A 22,765-nucleotide genomic window follows, 5' to 3' on the forward strand; every position below is an offset into this window, starting at 1 on the left:
GCAGAGGTTTTTTCCACTGCGGGTTAGTGTTCAAATTTTTAGGTACTATTTTGAAATGGACAGAGTAATCTTCACTTCATTTGGCTGCTTGATGAATACAATTACACTGAATCAGGACGATCTGGGTCTCTTTGTAATAGCAGAATTCCTCATCAAAGCTTACTTAACATCTGCACTAAGTTCAAGTGGTTTTCAAACAAACCCAAGAATTCCCGATATCTACAGTGCAGCAAAAACAAGCAGGTTCAGAAGGCATTCCTGTACCTCATTGGAAAATAAACATGAACATGGTGAAGTCTTTGTGCTGACTTAGTTACAAGCCACCTTGCCCAATGCAGAATTATTCTTCTTTTGACTCAGGTATACATCACGTACCAGTGAAAATATTATTTCACAAGGAAAGCGCAAACTCATTCTATATGTGCAATTATTTTATCAGCAAAAAACATATACAAAAGTCACTAAATCTTGATAAAAAGAAACTATCTCATATATATATTGTGAGGCTATTTCACAAGAAAACACCAAAACCCCCAGAATTTGGAATTATAACTCACATGTAGAAAAGGCTGGTGAGCAGATTAGAAAATAGTATTATCACTCAACTTGACATTTAATAGTACATTACCTAGAAGGCTAATGCCTAAACGAGAGAGCCCCTGTCTCAGTCCTTCTCCCAGGCTCTCTGGAAGCTGCCTTCTCCATTCTTCTTGTCTGTTGTAATGCTCCTCATCCAGTGACAGCCTATCCATATTCCGAGCAAGACTTGTTGCCAGATTGGTAATTGACGTCAGTGTACCTAAATACATGGAGATATACATTTGGGTCTGGATCAAAATGCTTTAATTTAAAACACGGAGTATGCCTCACTGCAACACTGAGCTTACGAGCAGAACAGCAAGTCAACTGAACAGACACCCATGTGGAACATGCTTTACTATTTGTTAAGCATCACCACGCTGCTGCTACGGTCCACGTCACGCCTTTTACATTAGCCTGCTCCAGGTTTGCCTGGCCGGTGGGAACAGCAACTCATCTGAACATCCTTCCCCAGTTCCCTGACTTCTGTAAGGCTAACCTAAATGGAGGGAGGGGTGATGGAAAAGTAAACAAATATTTACAGGAGGAGCAGGGAGGCTGTGTCCTGCGGGAGGCTGGAGAGGGAGGCTTGGAGCAGCAGCCAGTGGCGGGGGGGGCAGCCGCCACAGTGTCTCCTGCAGCTGGAGCCACGCGATGGCACTGTTTGTACAGGCTTCTCAAAGGAAAAGCTACTCCTGTTCCTGGGCCAGGACAGCTCCACTGTCAAATCCTATCCTATAACTTACACAGTTATGACAACTGTATCTACTTCTTTTTCTAAAGAAATAATAAATATGATGAGGTGGCCGAGTGTAGAATTTCTGATGACTAGCAGAAGTGCAGAACACCTTTAATACTTCTGCAGTTATCGCATCAAATACTTGCTGAATGAATCTCTATTTCCCACTGGGAGGTTTAAAATTCTGAAGTTTCTGAAACATTCTCATGCACTGCAGTTAAGTGGTGATCTGTTTAATACATGAGAGTTTACACGTGAGCTTTGTTACCCTCCCAGCACTTCGCTGCAGCCTAGCAAGTCAAACAAAGCTACAAGCAATACAGTTTAAAACTTTAACACATCCTTTAACAATGCATGACAACAAAGCAGTAGTTGGAGTAACAAAGTGAAAGCTCTACCTTTGGAAATGTGTTTTACAAAAGATGTCGTTCCTCTGGAAACTCCACTGACAAATGCTCCTGGGCCTCTGGTCAGCCCTTCATAGGGGAGCCTAAAGAAATCGGCTATGCCATTCCCTATGCTTCTCACCAGACTAGCTGGGCTTCCCAGAATTTCCAAGGAACCAACGACCCAGCCTGCGTAGAAAAACAAGACACATGTTACCGTTGCAGCAGTTGTGAAAAGCTTATTTCTTAATTATCTTTTTCACACTAGAATTCATCACATTATGAACTTCCTTTGAGCAAAACACAGGAAATAACTCATCCACTATGAATTCAGAAATGGCAATCTTTCATACTTCGTAAATCAAAGAAATCCTTTTGGCAAACTCACAAATAGCTTTAGAATTACTTCCTTCCAGGAGCTTCCCGTATTTCTGCTAAAAGTGTGCAAGGGAGGTGGATGCAAGAGCCGCACAGCTACAGAGGAACGGGACTGCAAGCTCAGATGGTTGGGTTGGTTTTAGATGCTATAAGGCAGCGTTGTGATTTCACATCCTTATGTGATAGAATTGTGACAGGGAGTTTACACTGATACAATGTACTGCTTTACGGGAGTGTGCAGGTCAATTGCTTGATGGAGTGTTAGGAAAAGGGATGCAGATTTTTGACAAGTGCTTAAGAAGTTATTTTAAATCCACCCCAACACTTCTAAGCTGATCATTTTCTTTCTGAGTGCAGTGAAAGCCAGACAAATGTCTTCTGCTCAGTACAGTTGTGTAAACAGCAATGACATCTACATGCTGATTAGGTTACTCATAGGGGAGTATTCCTTATGCATATCCCAGGAGATGTATCTGCAGATCTGGTTTCCTATATAAACGCAGGGTTGCCAGCAGCTTGCTGGACGGCCGAGCGCACAGCAATCTGTTGCTGGAAAGCTGTTTGCAGGTCTTGTCTTTCTCAGGCTGGTTGGCAGCAGATTTATTAGGGAAATAGTGCTGCATAACTCTTTTTTTGGCAGCCCAGAGAGAGCAATTCAGAAAGGGCAATAAACGTTAAACAGGAACTGCTTGGTCTTTGAGCCCTGGTACCATGAATTTCAACTGGCACTGTCAGAGTGGCACAAGGTGTGACAGGGCCAGGAGACTGAAGGATGGACAGAGTGGCCTCCTGCTCCCCCACAAGGGCCCTTGATCTGCACTCTGCCCTCCTCATTCCCATCTCATCACTGAAAACTCCTGCTATCCAGATGCTTTTCTTGTTTTCTGTTAACCCCTCCCAGTCACTCCTGTGGAAGGCTGAATCATGAAAATGAACAGAAGAGAAAATGTTACTCATATGAAATGGATTAATCTCATACTATCATTCTAAGCTCCCGGAAAAACTATTATTCTTGTTGAATCTGTCCCACATTTCAGTTCTGGCAGGTTGAGAACTCCACTACATGTAACATAAAAAGCAGGAACCAGAGTGGACACAAGGAAGGGGGTGAGATGGACTACAAAAACAAAATGCAAGTGCTACTGGCAATGCAGCAAACAGAGCAGCAACACACACTGTGACCCCGTGGTGCCTGCCCTGAAAAGGAGTGTCCTCTAGCAGTCCTTCCCTGCTGGGACCAAGGGAAACCAGTGCTCCAGGCTGGGCCTGCAACTCCCTCACTGCAGTACTTTTAATAAATTATCTTTGCCACTGTGTGAAGTGATGAAAAGTTGGATGGGAGGGGAGGCATGTACAGATGTAAGAGATGCTCTTTCTACTTTTTCTGATCAATACTATTGCAATAACCTCTCACAGACTTTTTTCCCCCTAAATATTCTTTACATTCCTTGTCTCAGGTGGTGGTGTGACAGAAACAGGCTGCAGCACACCACAGCTTAGTGCCTTGATGTGCTGGAACATCCCCAGCGGGCACCACCAGGTCTGGACACAGGAGACTTCAACTCCCCTCACCTGCTGGGCCAGCCAGCATGTTCAAGAATGAAAAACAGATAAACCCCAGGAATTAAAACAGTTAAACACAAAAATGATAACCCAGGGATGGTCTGTTGCAGTCTATCCCTGCCCTGTGGGTTTGGGAAGCTCTGGATGGAGCATGCTCACCCTTGGAGAGCTCATGGGAAGAATGTGTAACCTGCAGCACGAGTGACCCTCCTTGGCCAATGCTCAGAGCAAAACAAACAGCTCCTCAGTGCTGGCATGGACCACCCAACCCAAGGAGGAAGGTGTGGGAGTAAATCAGGAATAGGAGAATGAGGAACTAGGAATAACCCCTCAATTCACAAGCTCTGTGTGGTATTTACTTTGCAGAAATATAGTATCATCCCAGGTTACCATTTCCTACAGTATGCTTAGCAATTATATCTACTGACATGAAATAATTATGACTATATTAGCAAAGAGCTACTGCATTTTCTTTATAGGCAACTTAGGGCTTCAGGTACATCATGTACCCAGAGCAACTGATGGCCTTTGCACTGCTGCACTGCAAGGCTAGCACAGGAGGAAAGAGCAAGAGCAGGCTCAGGAATCCCTATCCAGCATCTGTGCCTCACCTGGGATGTGGTGGATAAAAAGCCAGTATAGCCCTAATTTCCTGCTGCAGTCTGGAACTACTTGTAGCACCACTCCTAGCCAGTCACAGGGAGAAGCATTCACATTGTAGGCCATATCTGGCCACAAATTCACTGTTAATTACCAAGCCACTAGATTTCCCCTTTTGTACTATGAGGTTTAACTGCAAAACCAATCCAAAGAAGTTGGAAAAAGAAAGACCTGCAAATTTTGCAAGCATAATAATGCAAGAAAATAATGAATTGGTACACAATGTTCTGGTGCACAATTGTGTACACAGTTGTCACAATTAACAATACAAGTCAGGTATGCACACTGTGAAAGACCAGGTCAGCATTTCACCATTTCTGTTTATAAGTAGCTGAAATGCCTGTGTACAATTTTGGAAACTATGCACAGAAATCAGTTGCAGCTATGATGGTAGCACAAGTGCAAGCATCAGGATCTCGGAAAATCTGACCATTAGTATTGAAGGAAAATAAATCCCACTTTTCATTGTGGAGTATGTTACTTGTGTGTGACCATGGAGGACTTTCCTCCTTCCTCAGGTTCACATTCTGTGCCACACTAAGACACAACAGAGACCAAATTTCATGATTTCTAAATTAGTATTTAGGGGAAACAGAATGTACCTGATAACCTGAAAAGACTAATTGCTCACTATTGATCCTATGTGGGAAAAAGTTAATAACAGCAAACTTCACAGTTCTTGGATCAAAGGACAACAAACATCTGTGTACCAGTTTAGATTGAAGGCTGTATGAAGAAAGACGGAATCCTAATCATAAACTGCAGCCAAAAGGAGCTTTAACAACAAAACAACATACAGGGCTATAATTTACTTCTGAATGCAGAGCAACATGTTGAATAATTTGATTAAATGTAGTTTTGGGGATTTTATTTGAGGAATGTGGGTTGATTCTGACTAGTGCAATAATATAAAATGACAAAACCTAAGCCAGTTAGAATACATTTTTATACTGTGTTCAGGGTTTCGTAAAGCCTTCAGGTGGCTGGCTAATATTTAGCACAACTTTGGAAATCTTCACTGGTGTATGCTTGGCCATTTTATTTCCCTTACGTTGTATGGCAGGACCTGAAAGGTGTCTGAAAATATCATTAAGCAATAATTGTATGGCTAACATCTAGGTTATTCAGTTTGAGAGACAATCACAGAATCCTCGTGCCCAATAAAAATGTTACATGTCAAGAAAAAGTACTGACCTGCTCTGAAAAGTGCTCCAGCAGCGTAATGCATGGCCAAGGCATGGACAAGTTGCCTGGCAGTGGTGAAGATGGGTCCTCGCTCAAACACAGAGAAGGAGAGAGGGGTGTGATCTGAGGCTATATACAGTTTCAATGAAGCATGAATACTGACAAGTAAATTTACAGGTTGTATTGTTAGTTTTCTTAGCTTCACGGGCTTAACTAAAGCTCTGGCATGCTCTCTCACTTGTTCAGGCACTATCAGGGTAGTATCCGAAGCATTCATGGATTTACAAGCAGTTTTGTTTTCTGGAAGATATGTATCAAACAAAGTCTTAATGTAGTAAACAAAGGTGTCTTCTACATACAGCCTAGCTGGTTTGAGTTCAAAGCTGAGGTCATTCACATGAAACATGAGATTCTCTTCCTCAGAAAAAGCAATGCAGAGTTTTATAAAGCAGTTTTCCTTATAGCTTTCCAAATCTTTGTTACAAACAATGAGGTTGTTCACTCTTGACCATTGCACAGTCTCATTTTTCTCTCCTTGGCACAGCAGGACTGCAAAATGGAAATTAGATTTGCTGTACAACTGATTGTCCAGTTGCAAGTCTTCACAATACACTTGGAGACTATGAAATTGTGGGAGGCCTTCCATGGAGTCCCGCTGGAACTCCTGTGACAGGGAACTGGTGGCTGGGGCCATGTGGATGAAAACATTGTCTGCTGTGAGACGCAGAAGTTCAGATGATACTTTGTGGTTGGTAATATCATCAAATGCAGCAAGACTTAACTGATTGATGAACATTTTCAGTGACAGGGTCTGCTCTTGACTTCTAGACAGGAGGGAGAAGAAATCTTGTTACTTCATGTATTTTGAGTCTATCTGGCATCTTGCTTTCTCAAAAAGCTATCAGGAGAGATGTTCTCTGTAACACATGGGAAACTCATTGCGCAAGTCCCGTTAACGTTAATGGGATTTGGCAGTCTTAATCACTACAGAGGGTACCACCAAGGAGGTTTCTAAGAAATGGGGTAGTATCCATCTATGCCAGGTTTTTCTTTCTTTTTTCTCAATCAGCAGAACAGTTTGGACACGAATGTCTCTATCTACACATTCCCTATTATATTTGCTACAGAGCCAGATATTAAAGCAGACAACAAATACAATTTTCTGATAATTCATATACAGCCTCAGATGTTCCAATATCTTCTGAGAGCCACTACTGAAGGGTATTATCATGGATAATTCATTTCACATCACATGCAGTGAGTGCCCTCCAATGAAGTCACTACAGCATTTTTATACTGATGGCATTGAGGGCCTCCCTCCTCCAGTGCCCATTGCCAAATTTAATTAGCAAGTGGGCTATTCTGTACTGCTGATGACCAGTTTTTTGTGTGATTATTACTAAATTATAGGGAAAATACAAACAGTACAACAAATTTCATTCTAATTGTAACAGCATTGCTGAAGGTCAGGCATTCTGCCTTTTAGAAATACGTAGTATTATAATGGCACTTAATGAAGCTGAGGATCAGGTTGTGGTATATTATGGAAGTGGGAAAATCTTCTAAAGAGTGTTATAATCAAGTACAATTGATTACTGATTGTAAGACTATTTCTACAGCCCTTGCACATCAAGTTTCCTTGGGAACTTGTAAGATTACAGATGGCAGGACCTGGCTAAACTGATAAACACACTCAAAATTAATCATGGTGGAATTTTGTTATGAACATCTCAGGTCCTCTTTTTGTATCAGTCATCTAGTGTTTACTCTAAAGTGACATGACTTTTGATCTTAGATTGTCCTTTTTAACTGTGATATACAAAGCCATATGGTCTAAACATATGCCACAGAGCATGCAGCAGTATTAAACCAAACAAACAGTTAGGTCGAAGTTCCTAAGTTCAGTTAACACTTAGGAAGCTGACTGACCTCTCAGCACTGTTTGGCAATGCGCTTTATCATCTTTTATGTACTTTATATACCTGTTGAGGTTGATCTCGACGGGTCCTGCTCTTCCTTCTGGGGCCAAGGTTATGACTATTGTTCCACAGTGATGGGCAATGTCCACATAAACACAGCCAAAGCCAGTTAAGAACACAATCTAGTGGAGAGAGGTAGAAACACATGGAATGTTACTGAAATTACTATTTTTAGTGTCATAAATTGAATTAATTCTATTAATGCCTTCTGGTTGAGATCTTTTACTCAAATCATGACACTATTCAGGAAAAAAGTCAGAATTCAATAATTCAGAAAATAACAGCTCTGATACTTTAAGTATTTCAGTTGTACAGTTGAAATTTTCACCTCATCCTTCAACTGCATAACTGAATACATTTTAATAAAAAAATTCTCCAGAAATAAGCACGATGTGCTGTGGAGGGGGGAGGTTATATGAGAAGAATAAACAGGAAATTCTAATTTGTGATTTTGCATTAAAAGGAAAGGCATATTTCTTGAGCCCTACAAAATTTCACCTTCTTTAGAAAACAAACCCTTAACTAACACTGTGTTGCTATGGCCTAGCTCAGAGCTGGTTAGATGAATGCCTGATAGAATGATGTAAAACACATGAAGACTGAAAAATAAGTGACCTTTTGGATCCACGAAGACTTGTGTAACAACTAACCACGGAACATCTTTTTAGCCATCTAAACTGGTTTTGTGAGAACACCTTCACAAACAAGGTGCTGCCCCAAAGAAATGGCAAAAGTCTGTTGGAAAGCATAAAACTTCTAAAAAGGCAGGAAAACTGGGAACTTGACAACACATTTGTGTCTTGCTTCCAGATGTACAAACTTCCATTCTGAAGAAGTTGCTTTTAGGAACAAATATTCTACTTAAAGAAATGATGTATTGTTTTTGGAGCTTAATTCTGCAATATTTCCATGCAAGTTTTGTGTTTTTCCAGAATATAAAAGATTAAGGTATTTTACAATTTGGAAAACTCACAGCAGTCCTTAGAGGAAGCTGGCTTCTCTATTCTTGTAGGGCTACAATCAGCATAATTGTTTACTAGATTGCAATAAGAGAAGCTATAATTTAAAGGCATGCAAACTCCAGGAATAAAACAAAGATAATGGGCTAGCACAGGTAAAATAAACAGTTGTTTGTCTTGAAGAATCTTTACTGCTGTTAACAAGTCACCAGAAACAAAACCAATTGGAAGTTTAGTAGGATCAGCACTTGAACTGATTCTTGTTAGACTGTTTACAATAACCTTGTACAGATAATTAAATTTCATTCATCAAATTTCTTTCACATTCTTCCGAGAATTACATATAAGAGAATTTCTAATTTTGACATGGCAGTTTCAATCCTTTGCTTGTCCAGAAAGGATTTGTAATCCTGCATGGTGGAATTGGAGAAAAAAGGACATTTACTGAATTTTCAAAACACCCTTATTATCTAAAAAACTCTCATTGATCTCAAAGATTGGTCATTTTAACTTCAATTTCAGAAGATTTTGATGAGAAACACCTTGATTTTTAGTAAGGTATTAGTTTTAAGTAATTTTAATTTACTTTCTAATAGAAAGAGAAGTACCTATCTGTGACTGCATAGAAAGAGTACAAATTACTTAAAATCCTTTAAATCCCAGTTATTTCACAATATGAACTGAACTGTATGTGATGCTAGTAGCATATTTTTTATTGACATATATTTATAGTTTTCTAAGAGAAAGACAGACTGAGAAATCCTGGGGAAATTTTCTTCATGTAAACCCTAAAACTTCAATAACAGAAGGCTACGCTTTTTATTTGGAGAGCTCTTCAAGTAGACAATGATCCCCAAATGTTGTCTTAGCATCTAATTCCTTCTAGGAGCCAGATACTTATAAAGAACCCTGGTCTGGCATAACATTAATGACTGAAATTTGAAACCTTGCATTGCTTGACTGGCTTGCTGAATGGAACTGAACCACTTGCTATATAACATAACACTCAATAATCAAGAGCATTTTGTGATTGCTGCCCAGGGAAAACATCTGAAACTAGTATTTCTTTCAAAGAGTCAAGCAGTTTATGTTGATTCCATGTAAACTAATGACTTCAAAGATGGAAAAAATTCCCATCAAAAAGAATTACTCCAGTCAAGGAAGCTTTCATTTACCTCAAGACTGGGGGAAAATAGCAGAAGGAAATAAAAGCGGATTTTGTTATGTTTTAGAAAGACATGAGTAGCTTCTGTGAAGACACAGAGGCAGAATGGCAGTGATGATTCCTACAAGACGTAAAGATAAAAATCTGTTATAATTAAGTTACCAAATAGAGGGATTTTCCTGCACCCTGTGGCATTCTTTGCTTACAGTGGCCAGAAAGTTTCTGGATTAATTTTTCTAGGAAGCACCAGGTTAATTAAAAAGAAGTGAAAAAATTCAGTGTTAGAAAGCCTGTATTTCCAATCTAGCTATTTTTAAAAAGAGCCAGTGAAGAAGGCAGTCTGTATTCTAAAACTTCCACAGGAAGGGGTTGAGGCAGGAGAGCTCCAAAGACTTAAATAAAAACACTAAAACCAACAGAAAGGAAATGCTTATTGCAGAGGAACAATGTACTGTGCAGGTCAGGAAGACAACCATTTATGCTGTGAACTAGGAAATAGTTTATAATGATTTACTTGTGTTCCTTGATTGTTGATGTCCACAACATCACTCCATTCATTTACTGATTCATCAGATGACATCACTTTCAGAAGAATACTGGGCAATAAATCTCTTGTTTTGCAATCTGGATAGCTGGACACTTGATGGTAAAGTTCATGATGAACCGAACACTCAGCTGGAATCTTTCTACAATAAACTTCAAACTTTGGCGTATCTGAAATTTTATAAAATATACAAGATTAGCACTTTCTAAAACCCATATGAAATCAAAACTCACTGATGCTTACAGAAATGAAAAAGTTTCTGTCTGAAATATTACTAACAAATAAAAGTATTGCTTTTCTATTGGTTGGAATACTGTATGTTTGGGTTTTTTCCTTTTTTTTTTTTAAAATTTCATTAAGTTTTACATAAATAATGTTCCACTGATCATTACTTTAACATACTCTAACTGGAATTTTGACAATGTGTTTTTTGTTACATTTGTAAATCTGAGAAAATATAATTGTTCCATGGGATTGAATTGATGTCAACAAAACTCTACTGCCTATGAGCTTCCTACAGCTGAGTCACCTTGACAGCTGGAATCAGAGAGACCCAAAAGCCTGGAGACATTTAAGTTCATATTCCTGACCTCACAATTAGCTCCAATACCTTCCAGAGTCTCTCACTTTGAGACAGGCCTTTATGAGGGCATCAAGTTCTTGTTATAACCAAAACACATATTGAACTCAATTTTGTACTGGAGATACAGTAAAATAATTTATACTACAACAGTGTGCTGTTTCTAATTATTGCACAGTACCTACCTTTGAAATTCTCTTTTACAAGCAGTGTAGTGGAGCACCTATTGTGTATAATTATACGAGGACTGGGATCTTCTGTAAGTGTTAGGTACGTCACGCCAAGATGCTCTTGATAAGTCAGTGCTATAGCTCTAAAACAGATATATTGGATTATGCATGTTTTGGATGAAATGTTTACGTATTATTACTCTGAACAATTAAAAACATTCAAAACTAGCATCTGTAAGATTCTTTATAATCACGTTCCAATTCCATAGATATTTATCTATATTTAGGCAAGTACATATCTCCACTTCAACAGAACAACACAAGAAATAGCCTAAAACACGTTAGAGCAGAAATCTCTAACTAGAGACTACTCATGAGTTAAATTGAACACGTATGTCTGCAAGATGAGAGTCTTAGCCAGCAGAGATTTATATTAAATTAAAACCAGGAGATTGTAGGTCCAAATTTTCAACATAAATCTTCAAAATTTTCCAGAAGAATTTGCATGGATACTTCTCTGATACACATTGAAGATATTTGAACAAATACATAAATCTGTAACTGACTGTTCCCCTGGAATGATCCACAATGCTATCGCTGTTTTAAATGTTGATGTTATGGATCATTAGTACATCAATTTCCAAAATGAGAATAAATTAATTTAGTTCTACTCATTAGCTACATAAAACATCTTCATGCATAAAGATAAATTCTTTTTTTTCCTTATGCAAATTCATTGGCTATTTCTAAAAAGCTTCACTTCATAGTGATTTTAAAAATCACTGAACAGCCTGAAAATTTGATTAGGAATATGAGATTCTCTATGCCTGTTATTATAAGGAATCCTTTCCTTGTTCTTTCTATTAAATTTTTTTAAAATCTGAAGTAATTTTGAGAATCTTTAGTATCCACGACATATCTTAGACTCTACAGAGGAACTGTATGAGGGTTGGAATGATATCAAGCACTTCAGGTGAGAGAAAGATCACAACACTGCTAATATATACTGACTTAGCTTCTCTAATTTCAGTAGATTGTTTCTTGTTTGTGCCAGTATAAGAATGAATAGATTCAGATATCAGGTCTGAGAACTGAAGCTGGGCACATGACAAGTCATTGGACTATTATTTTTAACTAGCTGGATGCATTTGTTTGTAAGTAGAATGCACATTTGGACAGTTCAAGGTTTAAAACTTGGAAATCTTTCTTTGCTGCAATCTCAAAATAGTTTCATCCCTTTTCTGCTTTATCCATTTATTATGCTTATAAAAATATATGTTTACCTTTTATAAACAAAATCTAAATTTTTGTACTGTCACAAGTCCTCAAACTCTTAAATTGTTACCCACAAATTAAAAAAGACCATAATCCTCAATAAAAACTTTTCATGCTCTTATTTGGCATGCACATAAAAAAATAGCAGACCATATATTATAAAAATTGTACAACTTGTACACAGTCATAACATTAAACCATTTACAATAAAAGCATCAAAACCATCAGAAGATAACAATTTTTAAATTAAAGTAAGACTTGCCTTTACATATGGGGGGCATGTGTTACCCTGACTTTTGCATTAATCTCTTACGGTTTCTTACTAGCTGAGGGTTTATAGCAACAAGGGAAGTTCATTATTCATGACTGTTCAGTGTACAGTACCTGGTACAAAACCCACTTTCACTGCAAGCCCCCAGGGGCACCGCCACGCTCTGCCTGGCAAACTCTGGTTTGATGACAGCGGGAAGGCTCCACAGGTCCCAGCTCCCAGCGCAGCCCCCTGGGCTGAAACTCAGCAGCACACGCTTTTCAGTAAGAGGCTCCCCTCCCATTAGGGGACTGGTGTCCCACATCAGGTCCCAGCAGGGAACAGCACTCAGTGCCTCACTGGGAGGTGCCCCAGCCGGACCGATGCTGAACACTGTACTGTCAGGTGAGTGGAAGTCCTGGAAAGCAAAAAAATGATGGTAGCATGGCACACTGGCTCCTAACAGGAATTTTCTTCATGTTGATTTTGCACAGAACACTCAGTGACCACAACTAACTAAAGGTTGCAGGAAGTCCATTGCATTAGGGGCTATTTGGCTGAACACAGAAGATATCTGGGGGGCCTAAGCAACCTGGCAGATGTCCCTATCCGTGGCAGGGAGATTGGATCTAGATGGTCTTTAAGGTCCTTTCCAACCCAAGCCTTTTTATGATTCTCTAATCTATGATCTACAGTCTGCTCTCAGTTGCACAACATAGCTCTACCAAAAGCAAATTACATTGCTGTAACATAACTGTGAGAAGAAAATCCATTTATAGTTACAAAACTAAGAATGGATTTTAGCCTCAAGGTTCTTCCAACTCCCCATCCCATAAGACTGCCACAAATTGTGTGATGCACAACTGTAGACGCTGACGTGAAGAACATTAATGCAGAAGGAAAACAACACAGAAATAGCGAACTTTAAAAATTTGATCTGCCAACTCCTCTAGTAATTTTGACCCTGAGAATTCTTTCCACATATTTTACTATAAATGTAACCTTCAATAAATATGTATAAATGGTTGATTAAAATATATTGACCATGCATAAATTTTGATTCGTGCAAGCTAGTCCTTAAATATACTGTGAGATTATTAGAAAACTGATATTCACGATTTGATGCAGTTTGCTGAAATACATAAACTTTGGGCACGTCTCTAGTTCTGCAGCTTTGTTCAGATAACTGGAATCTTCCCAAAAGGATAACAAAAAGGTTTCAGCCTGCCAGGCCAATATACCTCTTTTACATGCAAACTCAGTAAAAATTCTGAGAACAATTTCAACAGCTACTATGGATTATGCTGACTATTTTACAGAAATGGCCATTAGTGCCTGAACAGATGGAGAACAGGCAGAACTAATTCTGTAATGTGCAAGAATCTGCTGCTTTCCACAGATTTCTGATCCCAGTTAATTACTGGAGTTGAATTTACCCAGTATTACGTATTTTAAATGATATAAATTACTTTATCATCATTATTATGTCTAAAGATTTCTGTTCAAGTCCTGCTTTATGCAGCTGATTTAAATACAGATACAGATCTAAACAACCATGTTCAGTAGATGAGAAACAAAAACAGCATCTGCAGTGCTTTACCTCTTCTCCTGAGTGGGGTTTGGAAATAGAAAGCTGTGGCCTATAATAGATTTGATATGATGTATCATTGATTATTGTTGTCTTATCTTCTATCTGTAGAATTTGTATACCTTGTCGAACCATGGAAGAAATGCAGAACTGACACAACTGTAAGATAATAAAAATCATGATGAGGTCACACGAACCCACAAAAGGTACTGAAATGTAGCAATAGAACTGCCATTTTCTTTTTAACTGTTGAAATGCTGCCTATATTCATGCACTTCATAACTGGAGCCACACCATGTACTTTTGAACTCGCATCTGTCAATATTTTCCAAACAAAATTGAGAATTAATTCTTTTTGCAGAAAATTATTACCTTGTATTATCTTGATGACTTGCACAGTATGTTTTTGGTGATCTAATTCTTTAAATTATATTCCATACATTGTTTATACTCTCATTATGTTGGACATATATTAACATAATTAGAGAGGAGCTTTCACACTACATACATTTGATTGTTTTCATTTTCTATCTGACTTTGTTTTTAAATGATAAAGTTACAAACCATGAAAATTTTCTTCTAACCTTTTGATGACCTGGAAAAGCACCAAGTTTTATTTCAGCTTCAACTAAACCTTCTTCATCCAATGTTACTACTTCCCCATTATCAGCATCCTTCCATTTTGGGGAGGTCACATTATGAACCAGTTTAATTGCCACTGATTTGTGCACAGTATTAGTGTTTGCCCAGTATATTCCAACCTGAAAAGCTTCCTGCAAGTGAAAAATTAGCAATTATTAGTTGCTGACAATTTGAATCACAAGAGTTAAACATAGTCTTCAGTACGCAGTCAATCTAAATCCCTACCTTTCCCCTCTGACTCTTTCTATGTGGTACAAGGGTAGATGAAACCTCCATGCAAATAAGGGACTGATCTTCACAGGGGAATTAAGCACATAGCCTACACTGAGATGTGTTACTAGGCAGACCTTTTGTTTATTAACGAGGGGAAAAAGATGACAAAATAAACAGGAAGTATCAGATTGTTTAATTGCAATTGACAAGATGCTGTGTCCATTCTTTTAAGTATTTCAAAATTTAAAAAGAACGTGCATGGTCAAGCTAAGGTATATAAGAAGATCCATTACATAAAACTCTGAAATCAGGAAGGCAGGCATCCTAAAGAATCTTCCTTGATAGTAGTTCATCCGATGTCATTATCAAACTTTTCTTGGTAACATAAGAGCTATGAAATAACTTGACATAAAATGCTCTCAAACCAAACATTCCTCCTGGGCTGTCAGCTTTGCTACTGTGGCCAACACACTTCCCAAGTGACAGGCCGGCACAGAAGCCGAAGTCTTTATTTGGCCTTTATAGCAATTTTCTTGGGCTATTACATTGTAGACTTTTTACCTGAATTGCAAGTAAGGAAAGAAGGCTGCTATAATGGCATAAAGGTCTTCTGCCTACAGTGTCTTACAGACAATTTTTAACTATGCATCTTTAAGACATATTGTTTTTCAAACATTGCTATCAAGTATGGTGTGTCACTCTCTCGGTGACTCAGTCAGCGTGGCAAACTCCTATTGTTACTGCTATTCCTCAACACATGATTAACAAACAAACAGACACAGCGATGAAAGTGGGGATCCTCTGGAGTAACAACCATTCTTCAGAATCAGCATGTTTAGCAGAACTGTGCCTGTTAATGTGAACGACAAAGTTACCTCAAAGTTGGGAGGTATAATTACTTTCCCACTAGGTACTTGAAGAACAATCTTCTCTCCTTCAAACAGCCAGAGGTCCCACCTGGACTGATTGATAAGCAAAGCCCAGGGCAGGAGTTCTATCAGCAGAGTTTTAACACACGGTTTCCACACTGACAGCTTTACCCGCATTGGGCTATCCCACTGGGAGAGTTGCTCATTGCTGTTCAAAATCAAATAAACAAAAACATAAAGTCAAAAGAATGATGAATTCAAGATTACAAATAATAAGCTCTTATTTTCAGAAATTTGTCAGGCTTTTCTGGTTTTGAAATAGAAAAACTATGTCCTCTTAGCTTGTCATCCTGGAACTGAGATGATCTAACTACATGTAGGCTATAAAGGCATATTTTCAACTGCATAAGCTAAACTTAAATTTAGTCAATTAATAAATGTCTTAACAGAATCACCGTTATCCTTCAGAACTAACCCTGTGACTTCTGTAGTCATAAAATCACATTTCCTTTTTTCCCTAACAACTGCTTCTACAGCAACTCCCTGTTTCTGTACTGAAACACACAGCAGCTGAATAAACAACAACCTCTAGAGCTGCAGTAAAGAAAGTGCATTCATAAAAAAAAGGCCAGTTTTTTAAATATCCTTACTGATGCAATCTTCTCAGTGTAAACAAGGGCAGCCCATAGGCTGAACTCATTTTTTTCCCACCTGCCACAGATTCTGCAGCTTACATACAGGAATCATGTAATTACTGAAAATATATTTAATGTTGATGACATATATAATGTGATTTTAGTTTATTTGGAAAGGCAATGCAAGAACCATGAAGAAGGTTAAGCAAGGAATTACCTGTCTGAATCCTTCCTATTATAGGGCCATGCAGGCTGGGGAGGATTAGCAGTGCCATAGAACTCAGACAGTACTTGGCTGACATTGCCACCTGGATGGGATTTAGTTGCTATCTGTTTAATTAGTGAGGTTGAGATTGGGACTGCACATTCTGATGGATCATCTTCTTCCCTGTTGTTGAAAACAGATTCAGTCACTTACACAACAAGATCAAGCGTTAGCAGCACTAACATTTTCTCTAATGAAGCTTCCCAAATATACTCTGAGCAGGAACACTCTCAACGTAATCATGGATGAATCAAGTTACAATGTCTAACAAGTTCCTGTGCAGTTCCTGACATGCATGGACTTGTTATGACAATGTAATGACCTTTGTGTCTGAGACCCTAGAAACTCTTCAGTATTCTCAAAAACATTTCAAGATCATTCAGGAATTTATATTTTAAAACAGAAGTACATGGACTGCTTAACCAAACAAATGCCAGTGTGCTTAGCATAGTTATACCAAATTTAATATTTCATTTCAGGCCACATATGCTTGTTCTTTTTATCCCCTCTGCAATTGCCATACTCTTGGAAAAAATGCAGCAGAAGTTAAAGTGTAAATTATTCCTTCTTTTCCATACAAATGAACTGTTTCAAGGAAAGCAAGTGTTTTACCTGGCTTGAAATGTCAGGTGGTGCGTAAGATCAGGTTCTATATTTTGCAGTACTTTCTCCTGTCCTTTCCCTGGAATCACTTGTGTTTCATTAAGTCCCAGACTTCTTTTCTCTAAATGTATAATAATTGGGTCTGGAAGATGGCTCCTTACAATGAAAAGAGGGCTGAAAACAATCTACAAAAAGAACAGAACACACTAATTTAAGTCTAATTTTATTTCAGTATTACAACTGTTCAAACAAACTATTAATAAATATTTACTGTGGGTCATTCTGCCCTTAATTTATTATATGACATGTGAGGCATAAATGTTTAGATTTCAGAGACATTAAATGTACTTACTAATCGTTGTTGCACATGTGAGTTGGGCTCTAAAGTCAAAATTGTGCACCACACATATGTAATTGAATTCTTTGAAGATGGTACCTGTATGCAGAGAGATTGGCATTACACATTATTTCACGATGATAATGTTCAATATTTATTATATCAAATACAAGTCTAAATGCAAAGTCCCCAGTTCTCTCAGACATTTTTAATGCTATATTCCATATACCCATTTCTAGTCATACCTGAATGACAGTGCTGTGTTCTGTATGTTTAGAACTTAGACATACATCTCGGGACCAGTCTTCATCTCCTGTAGATTTCACACTCAGCTCAGTGAGCTCATTGTTTTCTAGGATATATGAAGGTAATTTCTGCTTGGCTGCAAGGCAGTTGATGTGTTCTTTAACAATGGCTTGTCCATCTTGACTAATGTAATGCTGAACCACTTTCAGTTCAATACTTTCAGAGAGGTAACTACAGACTGTCTGTCTGCCACAGATTAGGATCTAAAACACACAAAAAATACAGCACATATATAAATAATTGTGGAAAAAAAAAGGTAAAAATTGAATTAGAGTGTGAAAACCTGTAGAAGAGTAATCTCTCTGCTTTAGGTTTTCCCAAGCTGAAGGTTTTCACTGCTGAAGGCAGTGAACGGTAAAACATTATTTTTATTGGCCAAATGTACATGCAATTTCATAGAAACCTAGGTAGTAAAATGCTTGAAATATTGCTAAGGCCATATCTGGGCTTGAAAGAAACATGTAACATATCCACTTTCCTTCTCACTGAATGCAGCAGTACTGCCCATGGTTAACATAATTCTGCTTTGGATTTTAAGAGTTCTGTGATGGTCTCTGATTGCTGAGACCTCTCTGAGCAGTTACAGTGATGTAATTCAGAAGAAAGGTTTCTACTGATACCTCACATTCCCATCACAAGCCAATGATCCAGACCTTTCACAGTATGTCTGTTGTTTTAAAGCTTATAATTTCATTAAATGGCAATAACATATTTCTATATTTAAGTGCATCCACCTAGAAAATGACCAAATTAGACTTGGCGTTGTTGCTGTCCATCATGCAAGAATTGTTCATCATAGAACACACATCTGACTTTTTCTAAGCTATACCAGGGAACATCATTCCACGTGTATCTCTGCTACAGCCATCACCATTTGTTTTTCATTAATGAGGGCACACACCATAGCTACAACCTACCAAATAAAATTTAAGCAGGGCTTTCAGTGACGCCAGGCACGGTTCTTGTCTGATCAGCTGTATTGCTGTTGTGCAACGTAAGGCGCTCTGCCACATCCATGAGCTGAACGTGTTATGTTCACCACATGCTCTGGCTTCTGCCAATGCAGGCAGAGCAACTGCAGTGTTATTACAGATCTCTTTACAAAGATAGTATGTGAAAAGTTATTGCACAGCAGCTCATTTTCAAATGTTAATTTGGTCATTACTTCTTTCTCTTTAAAAAATATGAAGGTCTGAATTACAACCCAGAATGTATTTTAAAACATAAGAAGAGTTTCTTTAAAAATAAAATAATCTGTTTCTCAAGAGCTTAAAGCATGCAAGAGATTGTGTAATTTAGCACTGTCAGAATTTACAAACCACGCAAAGAGATGTTTACTGGAACATATAAAATATGTGTTGGCAATTGAGCTTTTAAATGCTAAGATCCACACCAAAGTGAAGAAAAGAGTTGTAAAAACTTCCAAAAATGGCCCCAGAAGACTGCTATACTTGTTTTTTTGCAGATCCCAGTAGAAGAGAATAAATAACAAAGTGACTGATTCGTGAATAGGTAACAGTTTAAATTACTCATGTTATTTTTTCCAAACTGAATCAAATCCTTACTTGCTTCTGCACTCCACTGAGCTGCTGAACCTTGATAATAAGTGATGCTGTCCGGCCCTTGTACTGAATGGTACGAATGAAGGTCCCTGTATTGTCCACACTGAACGGTTCAGACCACCGCCAGTTTCCCCAGCCTTCAATACAGATGTGTAACAGCTGAAAAGAAAGAAATTATTACTTCAATACATAACTGGGAAAAAAAAGTGCCTTGCAGTAGGATATGGATTCCCACGACGGAGAAATGTTCGTGGTTTTAAAACTAAGCAAAACTAAGCACACTAGTTGTCTGAATGATCCACTCAGTCTGTGATTCTGTGATTTCAGATACAATCAGAAGAAACAACAATACCCTAAAATGGCTCTGAATCCTGCATTTCTATAAATTACCTGATTTAACAGTGTATTTAGGACTGAGGCACACAACTGTTCAGAAAAAAAGGGTAAGTAGAGAGCATAAAACAGGAAATAAGAGATTTTCTTTACTACCCTTGAAATTGTTCTAGAAATCCACTCTATTATCGGTGAGGTGATACGGAACACAGGTCCAGGCCAGATTTTTGGCCTTCAAATTAAGACAGAAAATTACAAATACCCTTCCCTTCAAAATAAAGAAGGACTTACATAGCTTGCATATATGTGTGTTAAATGGAGAACATGGCATATTGCTGAGAGATGGGAAACATTTCATTTCTTACTCAAATGTGGTGGTAACTTCAAGCTTGACTGCATAAGAAGAAATTTAACTGCATAATTATACTCCCTGTGTGATTTATTCCGGAAAAGGAGTGGCTTTTTTCCAGTTTAATCTAAATCACTTCCAGAGCAATATAGTCTTTCATCATCTGAAGAGCCTTTCATCCATTTACCCACCATACGCACTTACCTCTGTCCCATGGAGATTCTTTAAGCCAGAGTAGTGAAAATTGGTACTGTTCCATGTAGGTCAATGAAGTTATATAAATTTACACCAGCTGAAGATCTGGCTATTTAGCTCTGTATAGATCTTTTGTGGCTGTGCAAACTTAAGGATATGAGTTATATATAAGGGATCAAAGCAATAAGCATTCTGGGTAAAATTTATTCTTTGCAGAGGGCCAGCATAGATCCTAAGCATCACTTAAGTTGTTTAAAACAGTCATATAAAGGACTTGTGGGAATTCTTTCTTGGGGGTTGAATTTCACTCTGATTTTGGACATCTGTCATTAATTAATTTAAGTAATTGAGAACAGGATCAGGCCCAAAGTTTGATTATTTACACTAGCAAAAATTGAAACTTGTAAATAGTGTGTTCTTCCCTGATTTGTTTCCAGAAGGAGAGCACTGGCCATGGGTCTGGCCAGTCGGACTTTGTGAAGGGTTGGATGTTGGGGGTTTTTTCATTGTTTTAAGAAACAACCACAGCAACAACTTTCAAAGACATTACAACTCAGTAGCCTGTTTGCAATTTGTGGTATCCTCAGCACAAGTTACACACAGAACAATAACATCCATTCAGTGGGTGGCTTTTGAATTTGCAAGAGTGATGACTTTTGTATTCAGATTCAAATGAGTTTTATGCTGGAAGCACAAAGGCTAATATGTGCCTGTGTGTGCAAGGGCAGGCATCTGGATATGCTCATGCGTGGGCACAGCTTTATATTCAAGGTTATGTTGAAGGAAGTTACACACTAGGACAGTCAAACTCATAAACAAACACCTCACTTTGATTCTTAAGTATTAGTTACAGAAAAGGAAAAAGAAAACAAAAGAAAAAAATCCAACTGCAGTGGCTGGAATCCATTCAGTTTCTTACAGAGGCAGCTGGGAATAAATCTCATCACATATGAAAATTAAGAGAAACAAGAAAACTGTTTACTTTGGAGAGACCAGTAGCTGGAAATGACAGCCAAATAACGAGAAAAGGTACTTAAGTGGTCAGTCTTAGCTAGAAGGCACACAAAATACGGTATGCTCCAAAGATAGATGTCATGTAAATGCTATAATTTACGATTAGTAATTGTATGTAGCTCCAACATTAGGATGTCTCCCACCCTGTATAAACAGCTTTGCTCATGAGCTGAATGTTCCCAAGAAACACAGTCAGCTTTCCCTGAGCAGTCATTAGCTCCCAAATGCTGCCTTTCTAATTTTCTTTGTAGCACAACGATTAGTCTGCATTTAACTTCACAGTTCAGAAAGAAAAATAAAAAAGAGCTATTATCACATATTGGCAATTTCTTATTTTATAAACATACTATTTGTATACTGGCAAATGCAAAGGAAACAGCCTTTATAATTTATTTTAAAGATATCTAATATATTTGTATTAATGATATAACAGTATAAGAATTAGGTAATGTGTAAGCTTACTTTTGAGCCAAGAAACTGCATTCCATGAAAATGCAAAGGGATTTCTGGATGATTAAGTTATTTAAATGTGCGACTTCTGGAAAATGTGGCTAGAAACAATCAGCAAATGACACTAAGTGATACAGAGATATATGACATGAAATAAAAATGGAAGTGATTTTAGAGAATTAAGTAATCAGGCGTTAACATTATTTTAGCAGAAGATGTCGTAATAGGTGGTGTCAGACACTCAACAAGGCAGAGCTCTAATGTTATAAAACTGACCTAGTACTACAGATTCACAGTAATTGCCATGTAATTCCCTTTCATTTATCAAGCTTTATGCTAATTCTAAGAATTTATTAGACACTGTTTAAAAAAAGTTCAACAAGTATAGCTAGGTATGGGACATATATTTGGAGAAAAGAGGTCATTGCATAAAGGTACAAAAACATTTCAATGGACTTCAAAAGCATTCTAACAAATACAGTGAAAAGTGGAAATTTGTAGTTGAGAGAGAACTTAGACTATCTATTGTATATGTGACGATAGGCACTCATTCATGCAAATATTTGATTGCTGCATTTTCTGTCAGGGAAATATACCAGTAGATAACCCAGAGAGTTTTGTTTTGACTAGACTTAGCTGGGGTTTGGATTTGTAATTCTGAGCCATTATGGATTTCTGTTTTGAGAGAAAAAGAAATTGCTCCAGGGGAGCAGACTAAGATGAAACTGCTCCTACTGGAGAAAATGGCTAGAAAAGCTGTACTTTTTACCACATCTCTTCACAGATTATTTCTATGTGCTCCTCAAAATTTACTTAACTTTTCCACTAGATGTGTGAGTCAAGGATACAATCTGAGTAAATAAAGCTGAGTGTCATATGACAAGGCATGAAGACTAAAATGGGGATTAAAAATGAGACTAAGAATGGAGCCTGTTCAGAAAAGGCAGCAATTTCCAGCTGTGTAAGTAATCTAAAGCTTGAGCCCTCAAAAT

General features: G+C 38.0%; 1 protein-coding gene across 1 annotated transcript in view; it reads right to left on the bottom strand.

Annotated features, from left to right (window-relative positions):
• VPS13B (vacuolar protein sorting 13 homolog B) overlaps window positions 1-22,765 on the bottom strand; it is a 424,315-nt gene that overhangs the window by 17,461 nt on the left and 384,089 nt on the right. The window contains exons 43-57 of the mRNA XM_008924039.2: window positions 19,436-19,591; window positions 17,810-18,073; window positions 17,580-17,663; window positions 17,237-17,412; window positions 16,577-16,747; window positions 15,731-15,932; window positions 14,585-14,773; window positions 14,013-14,159; window positions 12,547-12,830; window positions 10,903-11,030; window positions 10,108-10,307; window positions 7,473-7,591; window positions 5,500-6,314; window positions 1,717-1,893; window positions 629-799 (exon numbers count right to left, since the gene is read on the bottom strand). Of these exons, the coding sequence (XP_008922287.1) occupies window positions 629-799; window positions 1,717-1,893; window positions 5,500-6,314; window positions 7,473-7,591; window positions 10,108-10,307; window positions 10,903-11,030; window positions 12,547-12,830; window positions 14,013-14,159; window positions 14,585-14,773; window positions 15,731-15,932; window positions 16,577-16,747; window positions 17,237-17,412; window positions 17,580-17,663; window positions 17,810-18,073; window positions 19,436-19,591 (3,283 nt within the window). The remainder of the gene's footprint in view (window positions 1-628; window positions 800-1,716; window positions 1,894-5,499; window positions 6,315-7,472; window positions 7,592-10,107; window positions 10,308-10,902; window positions 11,031-12,546; window positions 12,831-14,012; window positions 14,160-14,584; window positions 14,774-15,730; window positions 15,933-16,576; window positions 16,748-17,236; window positions 17,413-17,579; window positions 17,664-17,809; window positions 18,074-19,435; window positions 19,592-22,765) is intronic.

The sequence above is a fragment of the Manacus vitellinus genome, unplaced genomic scaffold (genome assembly GCF_001715985.3).
Source record: "Manacus vitellinus isolate BGI_N305 unplaced genomic scaffold, ASM171598v3 scaffold_1_pilon, whole genome shotgun sequence".
Lineage (NCBI taxonomy): Eukaryota > Metazoa > Chordata > Aves > Passeriformes > Pipridae > Manacus > Manacus vitellinus.